General features: G+C 42.4%; 1 protein-coding gene across 2 annotated transcripts in view; it reads left to right on the forward strand.

Moving 5' to 3' along the window:
• The first annotated feature begins 960 nt into the window (after nucleotides 1-960).
• Nucleotides 961-18,947, forward strand: part of SLCO5A1 (solute carrier organic anion transporter family member 5A1) — a 79,032-nt gene continuing 61,045 nt past the window's right edge. The window contains exons 1-2 of one of the 2 annotated variants that reach the window (XM_084849354.1): nucleotides 961-1,101; nucleotides 2,812-4,267. In XM_084849354.1, coding sequence (XP_084705480.1) covers nucleotides 3,298-4,267 — 970 coding nt within the window. In that variant the 5' untranslated portion in view covers nucleotides 961-1,101; nucleotides 2,812-3,297. Of the gene's footprint in view, nucleotides 1,102-1,448; nucleotides 1,800-2,811; nucleotides 4,268-18,947 lie in introns of those variants that run through there. The other variant, XM_084849355.1, reaches the window with a different exon arrangement.

Genomic DNA, 18,947 nt, shown 5'->3' on the forward strand with positions numbered 1-18,947 from the left:
AAAATGTCCTACAACTCCTAGCGTGCCCCCAGCAAACCTTGGCTGGCTGAGGCATGCTGGATTGTAGGACTTCTTTTTCTGTCTAAACATGCATAAGATTGCATCCTTAGTCCTTAAGGGTGCAATCCTATCCATGTTTAGACAGAAAAAAGTCCTCCAACTCCCAGCAATCCCCAGCCAGCTGCTTGGGGATTGCTGGGAGTTGTAGGGCTTTTTTCTAGGATGGTGCCTTAAAGGTACTTTTAGAGGAAATCTAGTTGCCGCATTATTCTCACACCCTTTAAAGAGACCTTTTAACTGTATTTTTCTGATCGTAGACCGTTTCATTGTCTAATGTGAGTGCCAGTTACATTTATTGTATTCATTGAAAGGCCCAAGTGGAAGGCCTGGTTTTGGTTTTTTTGGGTGGGTGGGGGGCTGGGGGCTGCATTGTTAAAACATTTTAAAACTATTCCGGCTACTGCTCTAAATAATCAAACTTATAGCGCGATCCTAAGCGGGCTTACGCAGAAGCAGCAGCTGAGTCAATGGGTTTGACTCTCAGGTATGCGTGCATAGGATTGCAGCCTAAAGTGTGTGCGTGTGCGTGTGTTTTAATGACCTCGGAGAAATTACACTTGAACCCAAAGGCGAGCGCTTGGCTGAAACGAGAATGGAAAGGGCCGGTCTGTGTACGCGCGCGTGCTTTGTTCGGTTGGGTTTGTTCGGTTGGTTGGTTGGGGCCACGCCGCCGTCCGCCCGGAGGCCTGCTCTTGGCAAATTTGTGCTGTCCCTTGCCAGCCCGCCCGCCGGCCGCGGCTGTCTCCAGGGTAGCCATCGGGCGGCCTCTTGGAAAGGCAGGAGCAGGTGCCCCGAAGCGCTTGGCGACTTTCCCCTCACAAAGGAGAGGGGGGGAGGGAGTGCGCCTGCGCGCTCTGCGCGGCCTCCCTCCTGGAGGCCGGGGGCTCCGCGCTGAGGCGGGGAGCGTGTGTGAGCGTGAGTTCGAGGGGAGACGCTCGGGCCCGCTACCTGCCGAGGGGGCCACCCGGCTGGAGCGGGGCCGCCTGGCTTCCTGCGCCGTTCCTCCCTCAGCTTCCCACAGAGACAGGCGAGCTGAGCTGAGTGAGTAATAGGCTAATTCTTCATCTCGGAAGGCGGCGGCGGCTGCTGCTGCTGCTGCCGGGGATGCCTCGTATTATGATCCCGCCGCCCGTCCTTCCTCCCGCTCCCCGCTCCGCCGCCCCTTTGGGGCTTCGCGTTGACGTCCCGCGCTGCTCCCCTCAGCTTCCCCCTGAGCAGCGGGGTGGCGGCTCCAGAGAAGTTTCGGACTCGGCGTCGCGCGGAGCGGGGCTCAGCGCCCGGAGGAAGCGGGGGCAGCTTCGACTTGCCCATGGCTCAGCGAGGGGCTTTGGGGATGGGCGTGGGGGGGAGGCGGAGGGGGCGTGCGCCGCCCACCCGGACGGAATAGCGGCGTGCGCGGGGAGGAGTGAGGCGCGAGGAAAGCCGAAGTCGTCTGGGGGCACTTTTGGGTTACTGACTGTCCTGCGCTCGCTTAACTGCCGCTGAACCCGGCGGGGTTTACTTCAGAGTAAACGGGCTTGGGATTGGTGTGGCAGCCCGAGATTCCGGAGAATGCGGTGTGTACCCGCGGCGTGCGCGCGCGTGGACGCGAAGGTTCAGCCTACGATAGAGATGGTTTGGGCTCTCCTGGGAGGCGTCGCGCATGCCGGGTGTGTGGAACTTATGCAGGCTGCTGCACGGGGCTGGCAGCTGTCGAGTTAAGCCTGGAGGAGCGCCACCATCGTCGTCATCATATCCCGGTGTGTGGCAATGCCTTTAGACTTCGCATAAAGCTCAAGCAGGGACTTACAAAGACAAGCGTGGAGCAAGCGAATGCTTCTGGATGGAGGCGCGGGCGGGCATTTTCTTCCGGCCAAAGGCATAGATGCGTGTGTTTGTGTGTGTGTGTGGATGAGTCTTTGTGCCCCAAGATGCCTGTGTTGAATGTGCATGAAGATGTGTGCATGAAATTGTATTTGCTTGTTGCCGTATGTAGTGCCAGTTGCATCCAAGTAGTGCTCCGGTGTCTTGTATGATCTGTATTGAGTTGGCACATATCCGTCAGTTGTGTGTTCAGAGAGCCTCTTTGTTTCCTGTGCCTATTTCTTTCCCTTGGCTTTGGCACAGCTCCTATAACTCCTATCTTCGTTATCAAGAGCCCAGAAAAGCAAACTATGGATGGAGTGCAGACAGCCTACGATGCCTTGATATTTGTAATCAAATATTTATTCCAGCCTATTTATTTTTAGCCATACAAATAAAGGAGTTAGTATGCTGACCTTTGCATCTGAGTAAATAAAAGGAGCTTTAATGTCTACATAAAGGCACATACTACACACTTCCACGTGTGCTCTCTTGAATAAATATCTATCTTTACAAGGAGTACATTGCTGGGGTGAGATGAGGGAAAGAAATGGCTGAAATTAACCCAATTTTGCTTTCAGATATGTGACTACTTTTTTGTGGGAGAAATTCAAATAGTGTTTGTTGGTCCTGTATTTCTTCCCATACATTAAAATGAATGTCGTATTTGTCAGGCTATTAAAATTGCTTCTGACTTAGACTGGGTGCAGAGGAGGGGGAATTTGGTCGAGGTGAGGGGATTCCAACTATTCTGCTCTTATTGTTCAGGGAAGAGTGCTTGGTAATAGAGATTGTTGTGTCCTTTTCTGGCCCCAGGGAGCAGCAGCTGGGAACTACTTCTGGGCAAAGCAGGACAAAAGCAGCATGCTGACCTTCTTTGCTTGATCTCTCTCTCTCTCTGCATTACAGATTGGTAGATTTGCCATCAAGAGGCTTTAAAGTGGAGACAGGGAGAGGACGTCTTCCAGTCTGTGGCTTGGCAGCCAGTGATGCAGGCAGTCAAGGACACTATCTCAATGTCTGGGCTTCACTAGGAGCTCTCACACTTCTTCACTGCTGACCGTGGCCAATTAATCCACGTGGGAATATGCCTGCAGGGTGGAAGCACACCAGTCCAATCTGTTTATAGTTCAGCTGCTGGTGGGGGAAGAACAAGTCCCTAAACAGTATTAAGAAGTATGGAGCCACAGAAGAATCTGCTGGACACGTCCTTTGATGCATTTATGTGACAGTGTTGGATTGTAGGTTCCTTATTCCCGAGTGTCTGGGGCTGGTTTTGAAAGCCACAGGGAATGGGTGCATGCTCTTGGGATGAAAAGGCAGCACTGATGTTCAACGAAGCCATGTGTCTTACTGGGAATTGGTAACTCATCCCAAACCAGGCTTGCCATCAGCATGCTTTTGTCAGGGATAACAAAGCAGCAGAAGCACCAGCGCCCAAATTCTCTTAGGGGACAGCAACCAGAAAAGCAAGATGACAGCTTTAGGTCCAAGAGCTTGCCGGTCCTGAATGGGTCTGTTCCACAGATTAATACCACACAAAGTGCTCTCATTGCAGCCAAAAGGAATTTCTTACAGCGTTTCCAGGGCAGCTCTGATCAGAGGTGTGGCATTGACCCTGACACATCAAAACATCCCAACGATGTTACTGCTGCTAGTGCTGCTTCCAGGACCATGTTGTCTTTTACAGCTTCAAGCTTTTCAAGAATTGGGAGTTTCACTGAAAGAACAGACTGCAGTAACTCTGCTGGCATGAGTAAAGGTGTTTCACCGGCTTCTACGCTGCTAGCAATCCCAGGTAGAAAATATCTTGGTGTAATATTGACAGACTCCCGGTTCTTTTTGGTGTGTATGTGCTTCCTGACTTTCATCCAGTCCTTAATGGTCTCTGGCTACCTGAGCAGTGTTATCACCACCATTGAGAGGAGGTACAGTCTGAAAAGCTCAGAGTCCGGGCTGTTGGTCAGCTGTTTTGATATTGGCAGCCTGGTGGTAGTGGTATTCATCAGTTACTTTGGGGGGCGAGGACGAAGGCCTTTGTGGCTTGCTTTTGGTGGCTTTTTTATTGCTCTTGGGGCTACCATATTTTCTTTACCTCATTTCATCTCTCCACCATATCAGATCCAGGAATTGAACTCCTCTGTGTCTAATGATGGCTTGTGCATGACTGGCAATAACACAGCCAAAGACCATGTGGAGTCGCTAGCCTGCATCAAGGATTCAGGTGGAAATGACCACTCACTCTATGTAGCTTTATTTATTTGTGCCCAAATCCTCATTGGCATGGGCTCCACACCCATCTATACTCTGGGACCAACCTACTTGGATGACAATGTCAAGAAAGAAAACTCCTCACTCTACCTAGGTAAGGTTGTAGTGTGTAAAAACTACTCTGTGGGCATTTCGAGGGGGACCATCTTCCACTTTAAAAACCCAGAAGACCTTAGAATACATTGTTGTAGTTAGAGTGAGAATGCATTGTGCATTTAAATGTACTTGTGTTTCTCTAATGTATATATAATAGTAAATCTTCCATGGAACTAAGACTTTGGCAGCTGTTACCAAATCCTCTGAAAACTGTTTCATTGGATCATGCCACATATTTTCATCCATGATGAAGCATTTTAATGCTGGGAGAGATTTAAGCAGGTACTTAACTTTTCCACTGAAATCAGTGGGATGTGAAAATGCTTGAACTTGAATAGATTATCCTTATAGTTTATTTGTGCAGATTTTTAAAATAAGTTCACCAGGTTGTTAGGGCATCTTGAGTCTACTTTTTATCATGCCTAATAAAAATTCCATTCTGGGTGTAAATAGTGACAAGAATGATCCCTGGAGCCATGGATATCAAAGCTGGTTGGAAACAATGCTGGTGAAGCCCCTTCGCTTTATATGCACCAGCTGCCAACAGATGCTAGGTGCCTCAGTGCTGTCAGTCCAGAGAGCTTGATATAGTTTGAGATAACTGAATCTAGTTATTCTATGCATAGTTGCCAAAATGCCACAGCCTACCTGCAGTTAAGCCCAGGCTGATGCTTACTTGAACCAGCATTTAAACTCAAATAGGCCTTTGATTATTCAGTGATCTTCTGGAAGCACACAAAAATGTTCTAGCACCAGGACAGCTAGGCTGGTGAGGACTAGGGAGAGGGCCTTTTCTTTGGTGGCCCCCACTCTGTGGAATTCCCTCTATTGACCTCTGCCATGCTCCTCTTTGATGAGCTTTTTTTATAGTAATGTTGTTTTGTTCAGTTGATTTGTTGTATTTTGTGTTGTTAAATGTATTGTACACCTCCTAGAGTGGCAGATGGGCAGCTAATAAATAAATAAATAATAATAATACTTCCTAGGAACAGTTGACTAACTAGATACTTAACTTTCAAAAGCTGCTTTTGGTGTTGAAATTCAGATTCTGTCAAGAAAATCTAAAGGCTAACACAAGGTTGAAAGTCATGCTCCAAACTGAAAACCAAATCAGAGAGAGTGATCAAATTTTGAGATTGGATGTTTCTTACATATCTGAATGCATTTTTCTTAAATATGGGAACTTGGGGTTTTTCCTTTTAATTTGATACAGGTGTATGCATTTATATATTATTCCGGTATTGGTGTGAAATTATTCACAATGACGAAGCTACCAGTTAGGGCACAATCCTATGCATGTTTAGACAGAAGAAGTCCTTCAATTCTCAGCATTGTAGAATCCTACAAGTTCCAGAATGCTGGGAGTTGTAGGACTTTTTCTGTCTAAACATGCATAGGATTATGTCCTTAGTTGGTTAGTTTATGTGACAAGGAGGGTACTAATGTATGAATGGGAAATATACCTGTTTGATAAACCTTCAAATCTTTCCTATTTTGTTGTGTGGATAAAAATGTTTTTTTTTAATCAATAAACTCGGATTTTATTTTAAAAATATATATAAAGCGAGTCAAAGAGATGCAAAGGCTGAGAATAAAACAATGTAAATAATTTATTTTGCTGTAAATTAACATGGTTTGGTAGTCAGATTTGTATCATGGTTGAGGAAATATATGACAAAGTTTCAATGGCAGACTATTTAATCATTGATTTAAATCTCCCTTTTTTTCTTGCTGATTTAAATTGCCTTGATTTAAAGCAATTCTGACTGACTCACTCTCCTTAACTACTAGTAATGTATTTTAAGAACAAGCTGATACAGGTGTCTTCAGTTTAGTCTGAGTTCACTGTTCTGTATTCATAGATCGGTTCAAGTGCACTGGCAGCTGTTCCATCTTTTCAGTGTTTCAGCTAGGATTCCTTTTTCTTGGAAAAATAGTTCAGTGATATGTTTTCAAAAAAGGCGATAGGTAAAAGCATTACATGTTCATGTCTTCCCCCCGCCCCCAAGTTTAAAGAGAGTAGTAGTTCTATGAAGTAAATGATAAAATGATTTAGGATGTATTCTCGGTCCCAATTATATAAAGATCTGCAGAGAAGACATTTTCATTACTTTTTTTTTTTTTGCAAAGCAAAGGGATGATCCATAATCTAGTAACTCATGCTTATGGTCAAGCGGCAGTAAATGGAAGATGAATTGTACTTCCTCCTTTGGTTCTTTTTTCTTTTTCCATGCAGCACTTCCCTTATTCCTTTGTCATTCTAACTGTCTGCTTATCCTAGTGAGACTGGCAGCCTTTTCCCCAGAATGTGTTGGTTTAAATATTATGATGGTGTTCCCTTAAGAACGTCACAAATGTGCTTCCAAGTATGTAACATCAGAAGGACCTTGAATCCTGAAATGTGAAAAGTTTGCTGTGAATAGCAATGCATTTTATTTTCAGATAGAATGGGGTGGTGGGGGGATAATATATTCTTGTTCTTTTGTTACTATACAAACTATATGCCAGCCTTCTCCAACCTGGTGACCTCTAGATGTTTTAGATTTTATAGGATGGGGCACTTATGTTGGCTGCCTTGAACAGTTCTTTTACTGAAATTGTGAATTATAGTTGTTTTTAGCTATTTAATTCTTTTAAACTTTGTATTAAAACTCTTAAAACTCTTCTAGACTGCATTTTATTATAATGTATTATAATGTTTTTGCATCTATTTTTATAAATTGTTGTGAATCTCCTAGAGAGCCTCGGCTAATGGGCAGTATAGAAATGAAATAAATAATAACAACAATTCCCACTAGCCCCAGACAGCACGGTGAATGGTCAGGAATGCTGGGAGTTGTGATCCAAAACCCCTGAAGGGCACCAGGTTGGAGAAGGCTCTTGTATCCAGTCCTGCATTCCATTTTGGGCATGTAAATCTAATTGATTTTTAATAGATGCTGTGCATGGGATGCACCAGACTGCAGCCACAGAGAAAATCACTAAATTATAATGCAAGATCAGTTATTATCTGAAAGTAGTAATAATAGTCCAACCTAAGTATAGGTATTTTTGCCTTCCATCTGTTCTGCCAAAAATAGGATAATATGACTGTTTAAAGTGTTTCTGGGTAAATGGGTATAGGATTGCAGCCTTAATGCAATGTAAATATAATGGGAAGTACTGCAGATTCATTTATTACACTTGTTCTTTAAACATGGTTGAGTGGATGAGAATCAATAGGCTGAAGCTAAATCCAGACAAGGTGGAAGTGATTTGGATAGCAAATTCCAGTGTTCTTAAAGAGGTACATTTAGCTGTTATATGTAAATGGTTTACATTTCCTTTATTGGAGAAGTTTTGTTGTCTGAGGTAGCTTTTGGACCCAGATTCCTGCTAGAGAAACAGCCAGTGGTTGTGACCAGGATTTCTTTATCAGCTTTCTTTGAAATACTGCCAGTATGCTTTCCTGGCAAACATGAATCTTGCCACTGTGATCCATGCCTGTGTAATATTCAGAATTGACTACTGTACATGGGGCAGCCGTTTAAGAGAGTACAGAAAGTTGTATCTGCAGCAGATTTTTTATTTACTACATTTATATCCAGTCTTTTCTCCAAGGATCTCATAGCAGCATACATGGTTCTCTCCTGCCTCCATTTTATCCTTACAACAACCCAGTGAGGTAGGTTAGGCTGAGAGAGAGTGACTGGCCCAAGGACACCTGGTAGGAGCTTCATGGCTGAGTGGGTATTTGAAGCCATCTTTCTCGTCGTCTGAGCCTCTAACCGCTATACACCACACTGGCTTTCTCAGAATGCTGCAACTTGTCTTCTCACAGGTAGTAACAAAATAGACCAATATTGCAAACATAGCACTAACTTTCAAGCTCAGTTCAAGGATCTGTTGTTTATGAGCCTCTTTGATTATTTTTATAGAAAGGCAGGTTAGAAATAAATCAATAATCAATCTGATTTACAGCCGTGAGATCTGTACATATCAGCAAGTCCTTCTTCACATATGAACCTACTCCCTTGCCTGACAAGAACCCTGTTAAGGCATTATGTCTGAACAGGAAATCTGAATGCGTCTAGGGGGCATAGGGCCACACATGCTGTCCGTGCCCTCAACAGTCCGTCCTGGTCCTCCCCATTTCCAAACTTTCCGTGTTGTGCAGCAAGGTCTGAGGGGGGCTTATGCTCACATTCACTTGAATGTGAATAGAATCATCCATGCAGTTGGGAAGCCTGCTTTATCCGGGTTCCCAATCACACAGAGGTTCTACTCACATTCAGGTGAATGTTAAGCCCCTGTTGGACCTTGCTGTTCAATGCAGCAAGTTCAGGAATGGAAAGGACAGAGCTGATGTGTGCAGCCTCCTGTGCCAGATTTCCTGGCTCTGGTCTTTGGAGGTGGCCTTCGTCAGACTTTAAAGGGGCTGGGCGGGGAAGCATTATGATAAGGCAGTTGCTCCAGCATTGTGGAATGTGGTCCATTCCAAGTGTGTAATGAAGGTACACTTCGATGGATTTTAGAAAGAAATGCAAGGCCTGTTTATTCAATTGGGTATTTCAGGAAGTGCTCTATCACCCTCTAATAAAAACATTTCAGGGTGGTTCAAAACAGTAAGATAAAAACATAACAAACATTAAAAATAAAAATAAAAAACAAGATAAAAAGACAATTGTTTTTAAGACTATCAGAAGTTAAAAACCTATCCAACATCGGTAGTTTGGGAGAATAAGAAGATCTTTGCCTGATACTTAAAAGACAATCAGCATGAGTGCCAGGTGAGCCTCCCTAGGGAAAGAGTTCCATAAACAGGGCATCATAGCAGAGGAGGCTTTCTTTCCCAGTCACCAGATGCTTTGCTACAGAGGGCCTCTGGAGAAGATACATGTGCAGAAGCAGGTTGATGAGGGACAAGACATTTCCTCAGGTACTTGCATCCTATACTGTGTAGGGCTTTAAAAGTAAGTGCAAGGTCTATGAATTGTACTCAGAAGTAGACCAAAAGACAGTGCAGCTCTTTAAACAAGGGGTGTGTGTGTGTGTTTATAAACCCTGTTCCAGTTAATAAAAAGTGGATATATTTCGAATTAACTACACTTTGCAATCAGTCTTCAGAGCCAGCCTCAGGTTACCAGAGCATGGATAACCATGATAAAAATATCTTGAAGAGGGCTTCCAGCTGGTGCACCAGCCGCTGTGAATTAAATTCACTCCTTGCCACTGACACCACTTGGACTTCCAGTAACAAAGCTGGATCAATGAGCATCCCCACACTGAGAACCTGATCTTTTAGGGGGAGTGCTGCTCCATCCAGAATAGAAAAACCACCTACCAACAGTGCCTCCAGCTTGTCAGGATTGAGCTTACTGATTCCAAGCATTGATTCAGCACTTTCATAGTCTCACCTGAATCAGATGTAAAGGAGTGGTAGAATTGAATGCCATCTGTGTATTGACGACACCCAACTTAAAAACCCTGGTTGACCTTGCTTAGTGGTTTTCTGGAGGACCTCATTGTATAAATGTCATGGGTTGCGCAGTAGTCTCCCAGTACCACCTTCAGAAATTTGCCCTTCAGGTAGGAATCGAACTACCAAAACTCCATGCTCCTCACTCCTAATCCTGAAAGGATAGCATGGTTAATGCTGCACTCTCCATGTCTATCTCCCATCCATCAGGGTAACCAGTGCAGCGTTTGGTGCGAAAATTGAGCCTGAAGTTAGATTGATTATTTCAATTCTTTTAATTTTAATCCAAAAGCAACTGGCTGAGCTGCTTGTGTCTCATTTCAGGGTTTTTCGTGTAAGAGTTGATGCTCTATTGAGGCGGTATATTTTGTAAGGTGCCTTGAGGGTTGCGGATGTTGTGGGATGTGCAATTTAAATTTAGAATATGACTATTTCCGATCTCTAGTTCTCCAGGCAATTTCTGTCAGGATGTGCCCTGCCACCCTCAAAACTAACTTGACCTCTTATAGTCCATCTAGCTTCTGTTATTCAACAAGAGTTAGAGATTAATCAGAATCATAGGAAGAGAATCCGGCCTACCCAGAAGGAGCAGCCCAGCTGCTGCTTACAGGATCAGGAGCCAGTAGGGCTGTGTCTACCACACCAGAGCCTCAAATCAAGTTTTTCATTGTAGGAGAGTGAGGGGCAAACTGTCCTTGTCTTACTACATTCCTGTGCTGTTCTTTCTGTGTAGTTGATTATACTCAAAAAGTAGCATGGGAATTACAAGTAAGCACTTCTTCAGTCTTCTATATCAAGTAGCAGGCTGGGGCCACCTACTTATTGAGAAGATCTTCTTGTAATACTAGCTTGTTAGCAAATCATAAGTACATAAGAGCCATGCTGGATCAGACCAAGGGTCCATATAGTCCAGCATTCTGTTCACACAGTGGCTAACCAGCTATCGACTAGGAACCCACAAGCAGGATATGAGTGCAACAGCACCCTCTCACCCATGTTCCCCAGCAACTGGTGTACATAAGCTCACTGCCTCTGGTACTGGAGGTAGCATGTAGCCATCAAGACTAGTAGCCATTAATAGCCTTTTCCTCCAGGAATTTGTCTAACCCCCTTTTAAAGCTATCCAAATTGGTTGCCATCACTATATCCTGTGGTAGTGAATTCCATATTTTAACTATGCACTGCATGAAGAAGTACTTCCTTTTATCTGACCTGAATCTCCCACCAATCAGCTTCATAGGATGACCCCAGGTTCTAGGATTTTGAAAGAGGGAGAAATGTTTCCCTATCCACATTCTCCACACCATGCATAATTTTGTAGACCTCTATCATGTCTCCCCTTACCCTCCTTTTTTCCAAGCTAAAGAATCTCAGCTCTTATAACCTCTCATAGGGGAGATGCTCCAGCCCCTTGATCATTTTAGTTGCCCTTTTCTGCACTTTTTCCAAGTTCTGCAATATCTTTCTTTGGTGTGGTGACCAGAACTGTATACAGTATTCCAAGTGTGGTCATACTATAGATTTGTATAAGGGCAGTATGATATTGGCGATTTTATTCTCCATTCCTTTTCTGATTATGCCTAACATGGAGTTTGCCTTTTTTAGAGCAGCTGCACACTGGGTTGACATTTTCATTGAGCTGTCCACCACCAAACCAAAATCTCTTTCTTGGTTGGTCACTGCTAGCTCAAATTATACTTGAAGTTGGGATTTTTTGCCCCAGTGTGCATCACTTTACACTTGCTTACATTGAACCACATTTGCCATTTAGATGCCCATTTCCCCAGTTTGGAAAGATCTTTTTGGAGCTCTTCACAATCCCTTTTTGTTTTAACCACCCTAGATAATTTGGTATCATCGGCAAACTTGGCCACTTCACTGCTCACTCCCAATTCCAGATAATTTATGAAAGCTGTTCTTAGTGGTGTGCCTACTGTTAACTTCCTGAAATAGCAAACTGTGCACTTAGGCAGAAGTAAAGGTTGATATGGGAGCTTGCTGAGAGCAGATCTACTAATGAGTACCTGAGCCTTTCATTTTATGTGGCAGTCTTTCAGGGAACAACGTTCCTTGTGATGTCTGTTCTCACAGCATGAGGAACATTGTAGGTAAGTTAGTATGTAGGTAAGTTAGTACCTCTCTGAGGAGGTACTGACATTTTCACACAAAAATCTTGGGCACCAGATATGGCGATCAGTATACATACTGTTTAAGGCATTCCCTTAGATTCCATAGGACTCTGTCCAATCCAGTTGTAGAAGCAAGAAACGACACACCCTTCCTTCAGTATGTTGCCTTTGTTGTTCAGTCATTAAGTCGTGTCCAACTCTTCGTGACCCCATGGACCACAGTACGCCAGGTCCTCCTGTCCTCCGCTCTCTCCCGGAGCGTGCTCAAGTTCATAGTCATTGCATCGGTGATGCTATCTAGCCATCTCATCCTCTGCCGTCCCCTTCTCCTTTTGCCTTCAATCTTTCCCAGCATCAGGGTCTTTTCCAGGGGGTTTTCTCTTCACATTGGGTGGCCAAAATATTTGAGCTTCAGCTTCAGTATCTGTCCTTCCAATGCTAAAACATGCAGTCTAATGTTGTAATCTCTTCACTCAAGCAGCAGCCCTGTTTCCAGCTGCTTCTAAATCTGTCACGGGTCTTCCCAAAATGGGAGATCAAGAAATCCCAGCTTGAGTCCTTGTTCCACTGTTCCTGCTTCATTCCTATTCACGTCTCAGTGTTTCTTGCCTAGAATTATGGCCCCTAGTCAGTTGATAGAAGCCTAATAATTTTTCCTCAGGGAACTTCCAAAAGCTTAGGCAAAGAGACATCTCCTACAAAGAAGTCATTTTCATACAATTAATTGTGATAGGATGAACACACGCAGGACAGGGGAGCAGGGCTGTAGTGGCAAGCCTTACACATTCATTTAAAGTTAGAATAGCCCATAGGAGTACAGCTGTTGTATACATGGTAGCTCAGTCTGTTGCAGTGAACGCATGGAGGTTGGGAGTGGGACCATTATACTGTATGAAAGGGCTTTATTATACAGTTAGGCCTGAGAGATAAATGACTATCTTTTCTAAAGAAAGTGGAGATGAGTTGGGCACTGCTGGTTTTCAAAAGGACTGTACATCAGTATAAGCTGTTGAGCACGCAGTGAAGAACTTCCATACACCTCCCTACCTTTGGCTTGGAGATTTTGTATGGAAATGTAAAATTGTGTGTGTATGTGCGTGTGTGTGGGAGGAGCTGGGAGGGTGGAGGAGCGGGAGAGGTGAGCTTTACTGGTATTAAACAGAAGGGAGCAGAGCAGCTGAGAAAGAAGCTGTAGAACACTTGCAAAGGCAAGGGAAGGTCACTTGTCTGCTAGAATTACAGAGATAGACTGGAAAGAAAACCCAGTGAGGCCAAGTCAGTTTTTAGTCCAATGGTGTGTGGCTGCCACAGAGAATCCTTTCTGTGTGGTTGGGGTTTCACGTGGTTGCAGTACCACTGGGAACCAGAGGGCCTGGTGCAGGTATGTTGATATGTGATCTGACAGACCCATGTGGAAGCAGATTCAAACTTTATTGTAGCTACCAGTACAACCAGACAGAAGTGGTTTTTGGAATAATGTCTAAATTGGTGCAAGTGCATACAGTTGGGGATAGTGTTAGGCTGTATACACAAGCAATGCTTCAAGTGTGTCTTTTAGGAAATTCATCTGTGAATCCTGCCCCAAAACTATACTAATTAGTCAGTTCCCCCTACACCCTTGCTTCACAGCCTATTATCAAGTCCTAGCAGGCTTTACCTGGAGAACCAAGCCCAGGCCCTTTCTCCTATGGGGAAGGGTGGAGAGGTGATCAATCAGCCTGATTGGCATTTCCCTAGTATCCAACAAAGAGTAAATTAAAATAGAGAAAGTATAACAAATACTGACCCTCGCACCCCCACTGACTTTACTTCAGGCAATACGATCCAGCTCAGTTTAACAGAAAAAGAATATTCCTCAGAGGAAATTGAGTTCCATATCTTTATAGCAGTAAGAAATCGAGACATTTTCCCATTTTGAGATGCATGCTCTAAAGTCTAGATCTGTGGCATTTCAACATACAGAAGAACATTTATATACTTGTGCTTTATGACCTGGACAGTTCACGATTAAGGACTAGAATTTATGATCTCTACTGCTGCCCCTATCTAGCAGATTGATTTCAGCAAACCTGAAGGCTGAAAGCTGCCCAGGCAGTTGGAATGTGAGAATAAGCCCTGCTCTAAATGGATTGGTCAAGTGAGCAGAGGGCAGGTGAGGCAGCCAAGGGCACATGATAAATGACATTGATCACGTGGCCCTGCTGTTTAGCCACATAGATGTTGCTTTCACTTAGATGACATCCTACTTTGTTTTCAATTCACGAAATCGTTGGTCTCAATGGAGACTCCAGCCCCTCCAACATACATGCATGCTGGCAAGGTAGTGGGACTGACTTGGCCAAATTTAAGATGCAGATTAGAAACATTTACATGGATGGTTGTTGTTGTTGTTCAGTCGTTCAGTCGTGTCCGACTCTTCGTGACCCCAACATGGATGGTGCTGAAGTGTAAAGGACTTTGTATTCCTGTAGCCAGAAAGAAAAAGACTCCAAAAAATAGAACTCTGGGTTCAAATGGGTTAGTGATAAAAATGAGAGAGATGGATTTTGTAGTTAATCACAAAATGTAATTACATTTCTATTTATACCGTTTTATCTGTACTGCCCGTCTCCTTTTCTTTGAAAACAAATGTGTGTTTTGATACATTGTCACACTAACATTTTACATCACCTTAGAATGCAATCCTGCCAAATGCTTTAAGATCTGCCCATTTCTACAGTAATTCTGCAAAGTCCCTGAAACAACTAATCCTGATTTTACAAACTCACCTTATGTAGATGTGGGAGCTATTTTATTTTCCAAGTTAATCCAGCTCCGGGGTTGAGTGGCAACATCATATCCTCTTAAGTGCAGGCATGCAAACTCAGGCTGGACAGCTGTTTTGACATTCTTGGCTGGGTGTCCTGCTCTCAGAAAATACATTTGATGCTTATGCATAATCTCTTAGCTGACTGCACCCCAGTCCATCTGTCAGGGCGGCACTGTGCCAATTTACAAGGTAGTGTCATTTCTCTTCAGCCTAAGGTGCCAAGCAATTATATGTTTAGCAAGATAAACCTGCATCATATTAAGTTCTTCCTTTATCCCTTTCTTCTCCAACCACCCCCACATCCCCTTCTCTCTTCCCCTGGAATAGATTTCCTTGTGGATAGTAGCACACCATGAATTAAGCAAGACTCTTATGGTTTGATACATCATTGATATTTAAATATCCCCAAATATAAATATTAGTGAATGTTTTGAATGCAGAAAATGAGGATGAGAAAGACAGCTGTAAAAACCAAACAAAACAGACAGCTGCAATGTTTAATTCCTAAAGACATCTAAAGACATGCAAGAAGTAGTACATCAGAGGGGGGCAAAGGTAGACATTTCCATCAGTGCTACTATGCACCTAATAAGAAGCATTTTGAAACATTGGCATATTCGAAACATTGGCATATTTTAGAAGATATATTTATTTTCCAAGATAGAACTGTTGCCCACAAAAGCTCATGCCATGACATATAAAAGGCCTAATAATATCAAGGAGATACTGGTACATAGTGACATAAGTTGGGAAGGTAGGAGGGGCATAATGTCTAACATTCTACCTGGTGCTCTTTGATCCATAGATTGTTATCCTTGTGGATACTGTACATACTGTAAATACACGTTTAAGGTTATGTCTTTTGTTAATCTCAGTAACCAGTGGGAGTATTGTTTACAAGCTTTCACAACTTGTGGTAGTTCTGTTGTGGTTTACATTGTGAAATATCTTTGCAAATTTTATGTTGGAATGACTATGCATAGATTCAAGGTAAGAATTGAAGAACATTAAACTAACATAAAACAAAAATAAGAAGCTGAATTTTCAGTGAAAAAGTTCTGAGGGGTTTTGGAAAAAACAGATTTTTGGGGGAAAAATGGAAAAGGAAGCAATACTTATTTTTTTTTAAGCACTCTTTACAGATATGAAGTCACTTCGTTGCTTTAGGATAGCCTTCTCCAACCTGGTGTTCTCCAGATATTTTGAACTTCAGCTCCCATCAAGCCCTAGGCAGCATGGCCAGTGGTCAGGAATGCTGGGTGTTGTAGTCCAAAACATCTGTAGGGCACCAGGTTGGGGAAGGCTGCTTTAGGAACGTATATCGTGTATAACTTGGTTGGGGAAGGCTGCTTTAGGAACGTATATCGTGTATAACTTGGTTTGATCATAAAATTATCTTTAAAATTATACACTTTTAAAACTAAACTTAGTAAATTTGTAATTATTGTTTGAATAAACTATACTTTTAAATTTAATATTCCAATCATGATAATCTTATAAGCAAAGCAAGTTATATATAATACGTTTTAGGTTCCTATCTTATGTCTGACCAGGGGGAATTTCAGCAAGTGGTCCCTGAAACATCTGAATCATCCTAAAAGCCAGAAGAAGCAGGAAGAATCGGAGACAGAGGAAGACTGATGTACAGCATCTGTTCCAGTTTGTAAGGAAGTTTAGGGAAATTAATAAACCTGTTGCTGTTTGTGGGGTAAAGTTTAGGGAAATCTGGTCGAAAGAAAAGCTATTGAGAGCTTATTTAGCTGGAAAGACTCAGTTTAGGAATGGTAAGCAAGCATATTGAATTTAAGAAACGTTAAGCAATCTCAACCTGTTATTTGAAGATTGACATTTTATTCACTTTTGTAAATAATTTCTGTTAATGAAATCCTATTTTTTGTTCATTTTGAAATTTTGTTTCTAGTGGTGTCTGTACCATGCCTATGCCATAGGAACCAGGCTATTGAGTTTCTTTGAAGTAGAGAGGGTTTATTCTAGTGGCAACAGTTAAAAGGTTTTACAGTTGAGGCAGCATGCCCTAGTGGTGAAGTCTGAGAATTTTATTAAAAACTGTGGCAGTGAGTTCTGTAGACCCAAGCCTCAAAATTAAAAAAGAAAAGAAAAAAGGAAACATAGGTGAGATAACCCACATGCTGCTCCATTGCATCTGGTGGCAGTGGCAGGATAATCTAATATGTTTCTTTCACATGTAGGTTTTAGATTAGAACTGTGTTAGTTGACTGCGACAGCATCTAACCAGAACAAGCCCAGAAACACAGGACTCCATAGAACAAAACCCAGACTCTATAGAAAACCTGGATGTTTTCTTCTAGATTATGTTATTGTGACTCTACCCACATGTTGGGAAACTTGGAGCATCCTGGTTTTATCAGTAAAAGATACATTCGATCAATAATTTTAATAAGGAATTGAAGAAATAACTATGCTGAGAATCTTACAGAGAGGATTAAAATATTTATTTATTTGTTTGTTTGTTACATTTCTATACCACCCAATAGCCGAAGCTATTCCATTTTACCCCGTGGCTTTATCATTTCCAGAAATTTTATATCTCTAGTCTTTCTCTGAAAGTTTTCTTCTTACATAATTTTTAGAAATCATTTGTGTGGAGTCAAGACTGGGTAACAATATATATACACCTTGTCTTAAATATTTTATTCATCTTTCTAAAAGAAAATATTTTCAATCCAAAGCTGTTCAGTTTTTCCTAAAAAACAAAAAAAATGATCCTTGGGGAGAAAAAAACAGGGCAGGGGAATCACATCTTCACATCTCTAAATTCCCCCCTCTAACAACTAGTCCTATTTTTCTCTCCCTTTCCAGTGTTCTCTTGATTCTTCTCCCCACAGCTAAGTGTCTTAACCCCTTCCCATAGTAAGGGCTGTATGAAGGGCTATGAAGAAACATTTTTTCCAGACTAGTAATACGGCTGGGAGTAAACTTGCTCCCTCTCTCTGATCCCAGCTTTTGAGAATCCAGCCTTCCTCTGTTTTCACAGCCTCATGCTCAGTTCTGTTGCTTGGTCATACTACAGTGGGGCACAATGTTGGGAATTAACTTTTAAGTAGAGAATTTGATGTATTCTTCTTTTGACAGAGGAGAAGTGAATTAATAATATTAGACTATCAGCTACATTGTCTGATGGCACTATTGTCTGAAAGCAATGATGTCCAAGTATAACTGCGCTGAAAGATAACCTTGAGGGTGATCCAAAAATTGTCAGATATAACAGCATTAGAATGATGTGGAATCTCTTCTATATGGAGTTGTGTGGAGGAGCTTCAGGGTTCTGAAATAAAGAATACTCTTCTGGCATAGTGGCTGTAATTTCCCAGGATAAGGGAACACCCCAAACCTGTAATTTTCATGCTCCCAAAGCATCCATTTATTTTAATTAATTACAAGAAATTAATTACAAAATTACAAGAATTTAATTACAAGAAATTAATTAATTACAAGAAATTAATTACATGTAATTCACATGTAATTTGGATCTCAACATCACTGTTAAATGTTCCAAAATAGCTTTAAGGTTTTCTTGTGCCAACAAATTTCTTTGTTTAATTCTTGTGATTGAAGAGCCTTTTTTAAATTAATGGATTTAAGCTACCAAGGCCGGCATCAAGCGTAGGCATGGTCAGGCATCTACCGAGGACCACACCCCAGCAGGGGCCCACTGATAAGAAGGGATGGAGTTGCTCCTTCTCTTCATAGTTGCAGCCTGCTTGTTCACCTGCCTCTTGCGCTTGCCCAGACAACAGTGGTGGTGAGAAAGAGAAGTAGTAGATGCCCGTGCCTGCTTGCTCACTGGTTGTCTGCCTGTCAAGCAAGCAAATGGTAGCAAAGATGAGAGAGGAGATAAGTAATAGCAGCACTGTGAAGGTACACTCACTGAGGGGCCCAGTTGAGGATGTCTTGCCCAAGGGCCCTCAAAAACCTGGAGCCAGCACTGTAAGTAATGTTCTAATTTGGGAAAATGTTCAGTAATCTCCTAAAAAACAATTATAGTGTTCCTAAGAAATTATTGAAAGCTGTACATACTTAGAATATGATGGGTGGTTTAAATCAGCTTGATTTAGCACAGCTGTCTTGGAATGGACGTAGTGAGTGAATCTCTTTGGGAAGTATGTAATCTAAAAGAAATATAGATAACATGATTTTGATGACAGTTACTATATTTTATTTATTTATTTATTTATTTCATTTCATTTCATTTCTATACCGCCCAATAGCCGAAGCTCTCTGGGCGGTTCACAAAAATTAA

This window comes from Heloderma suspectum, chromosome 4 (genome assembly GCF_057233095.1).
Source record: "Heloderma suspectum isolate Gila_16-S chromosome 4, 16-S_ref, whole genome shotgun sequence".
Lineage (NCBI taxonomy): Eukaryota > Metazoa > Chordata > Lepidosauria > Squamata > Helodermatidae > Heloderma > Heloderma suspectum.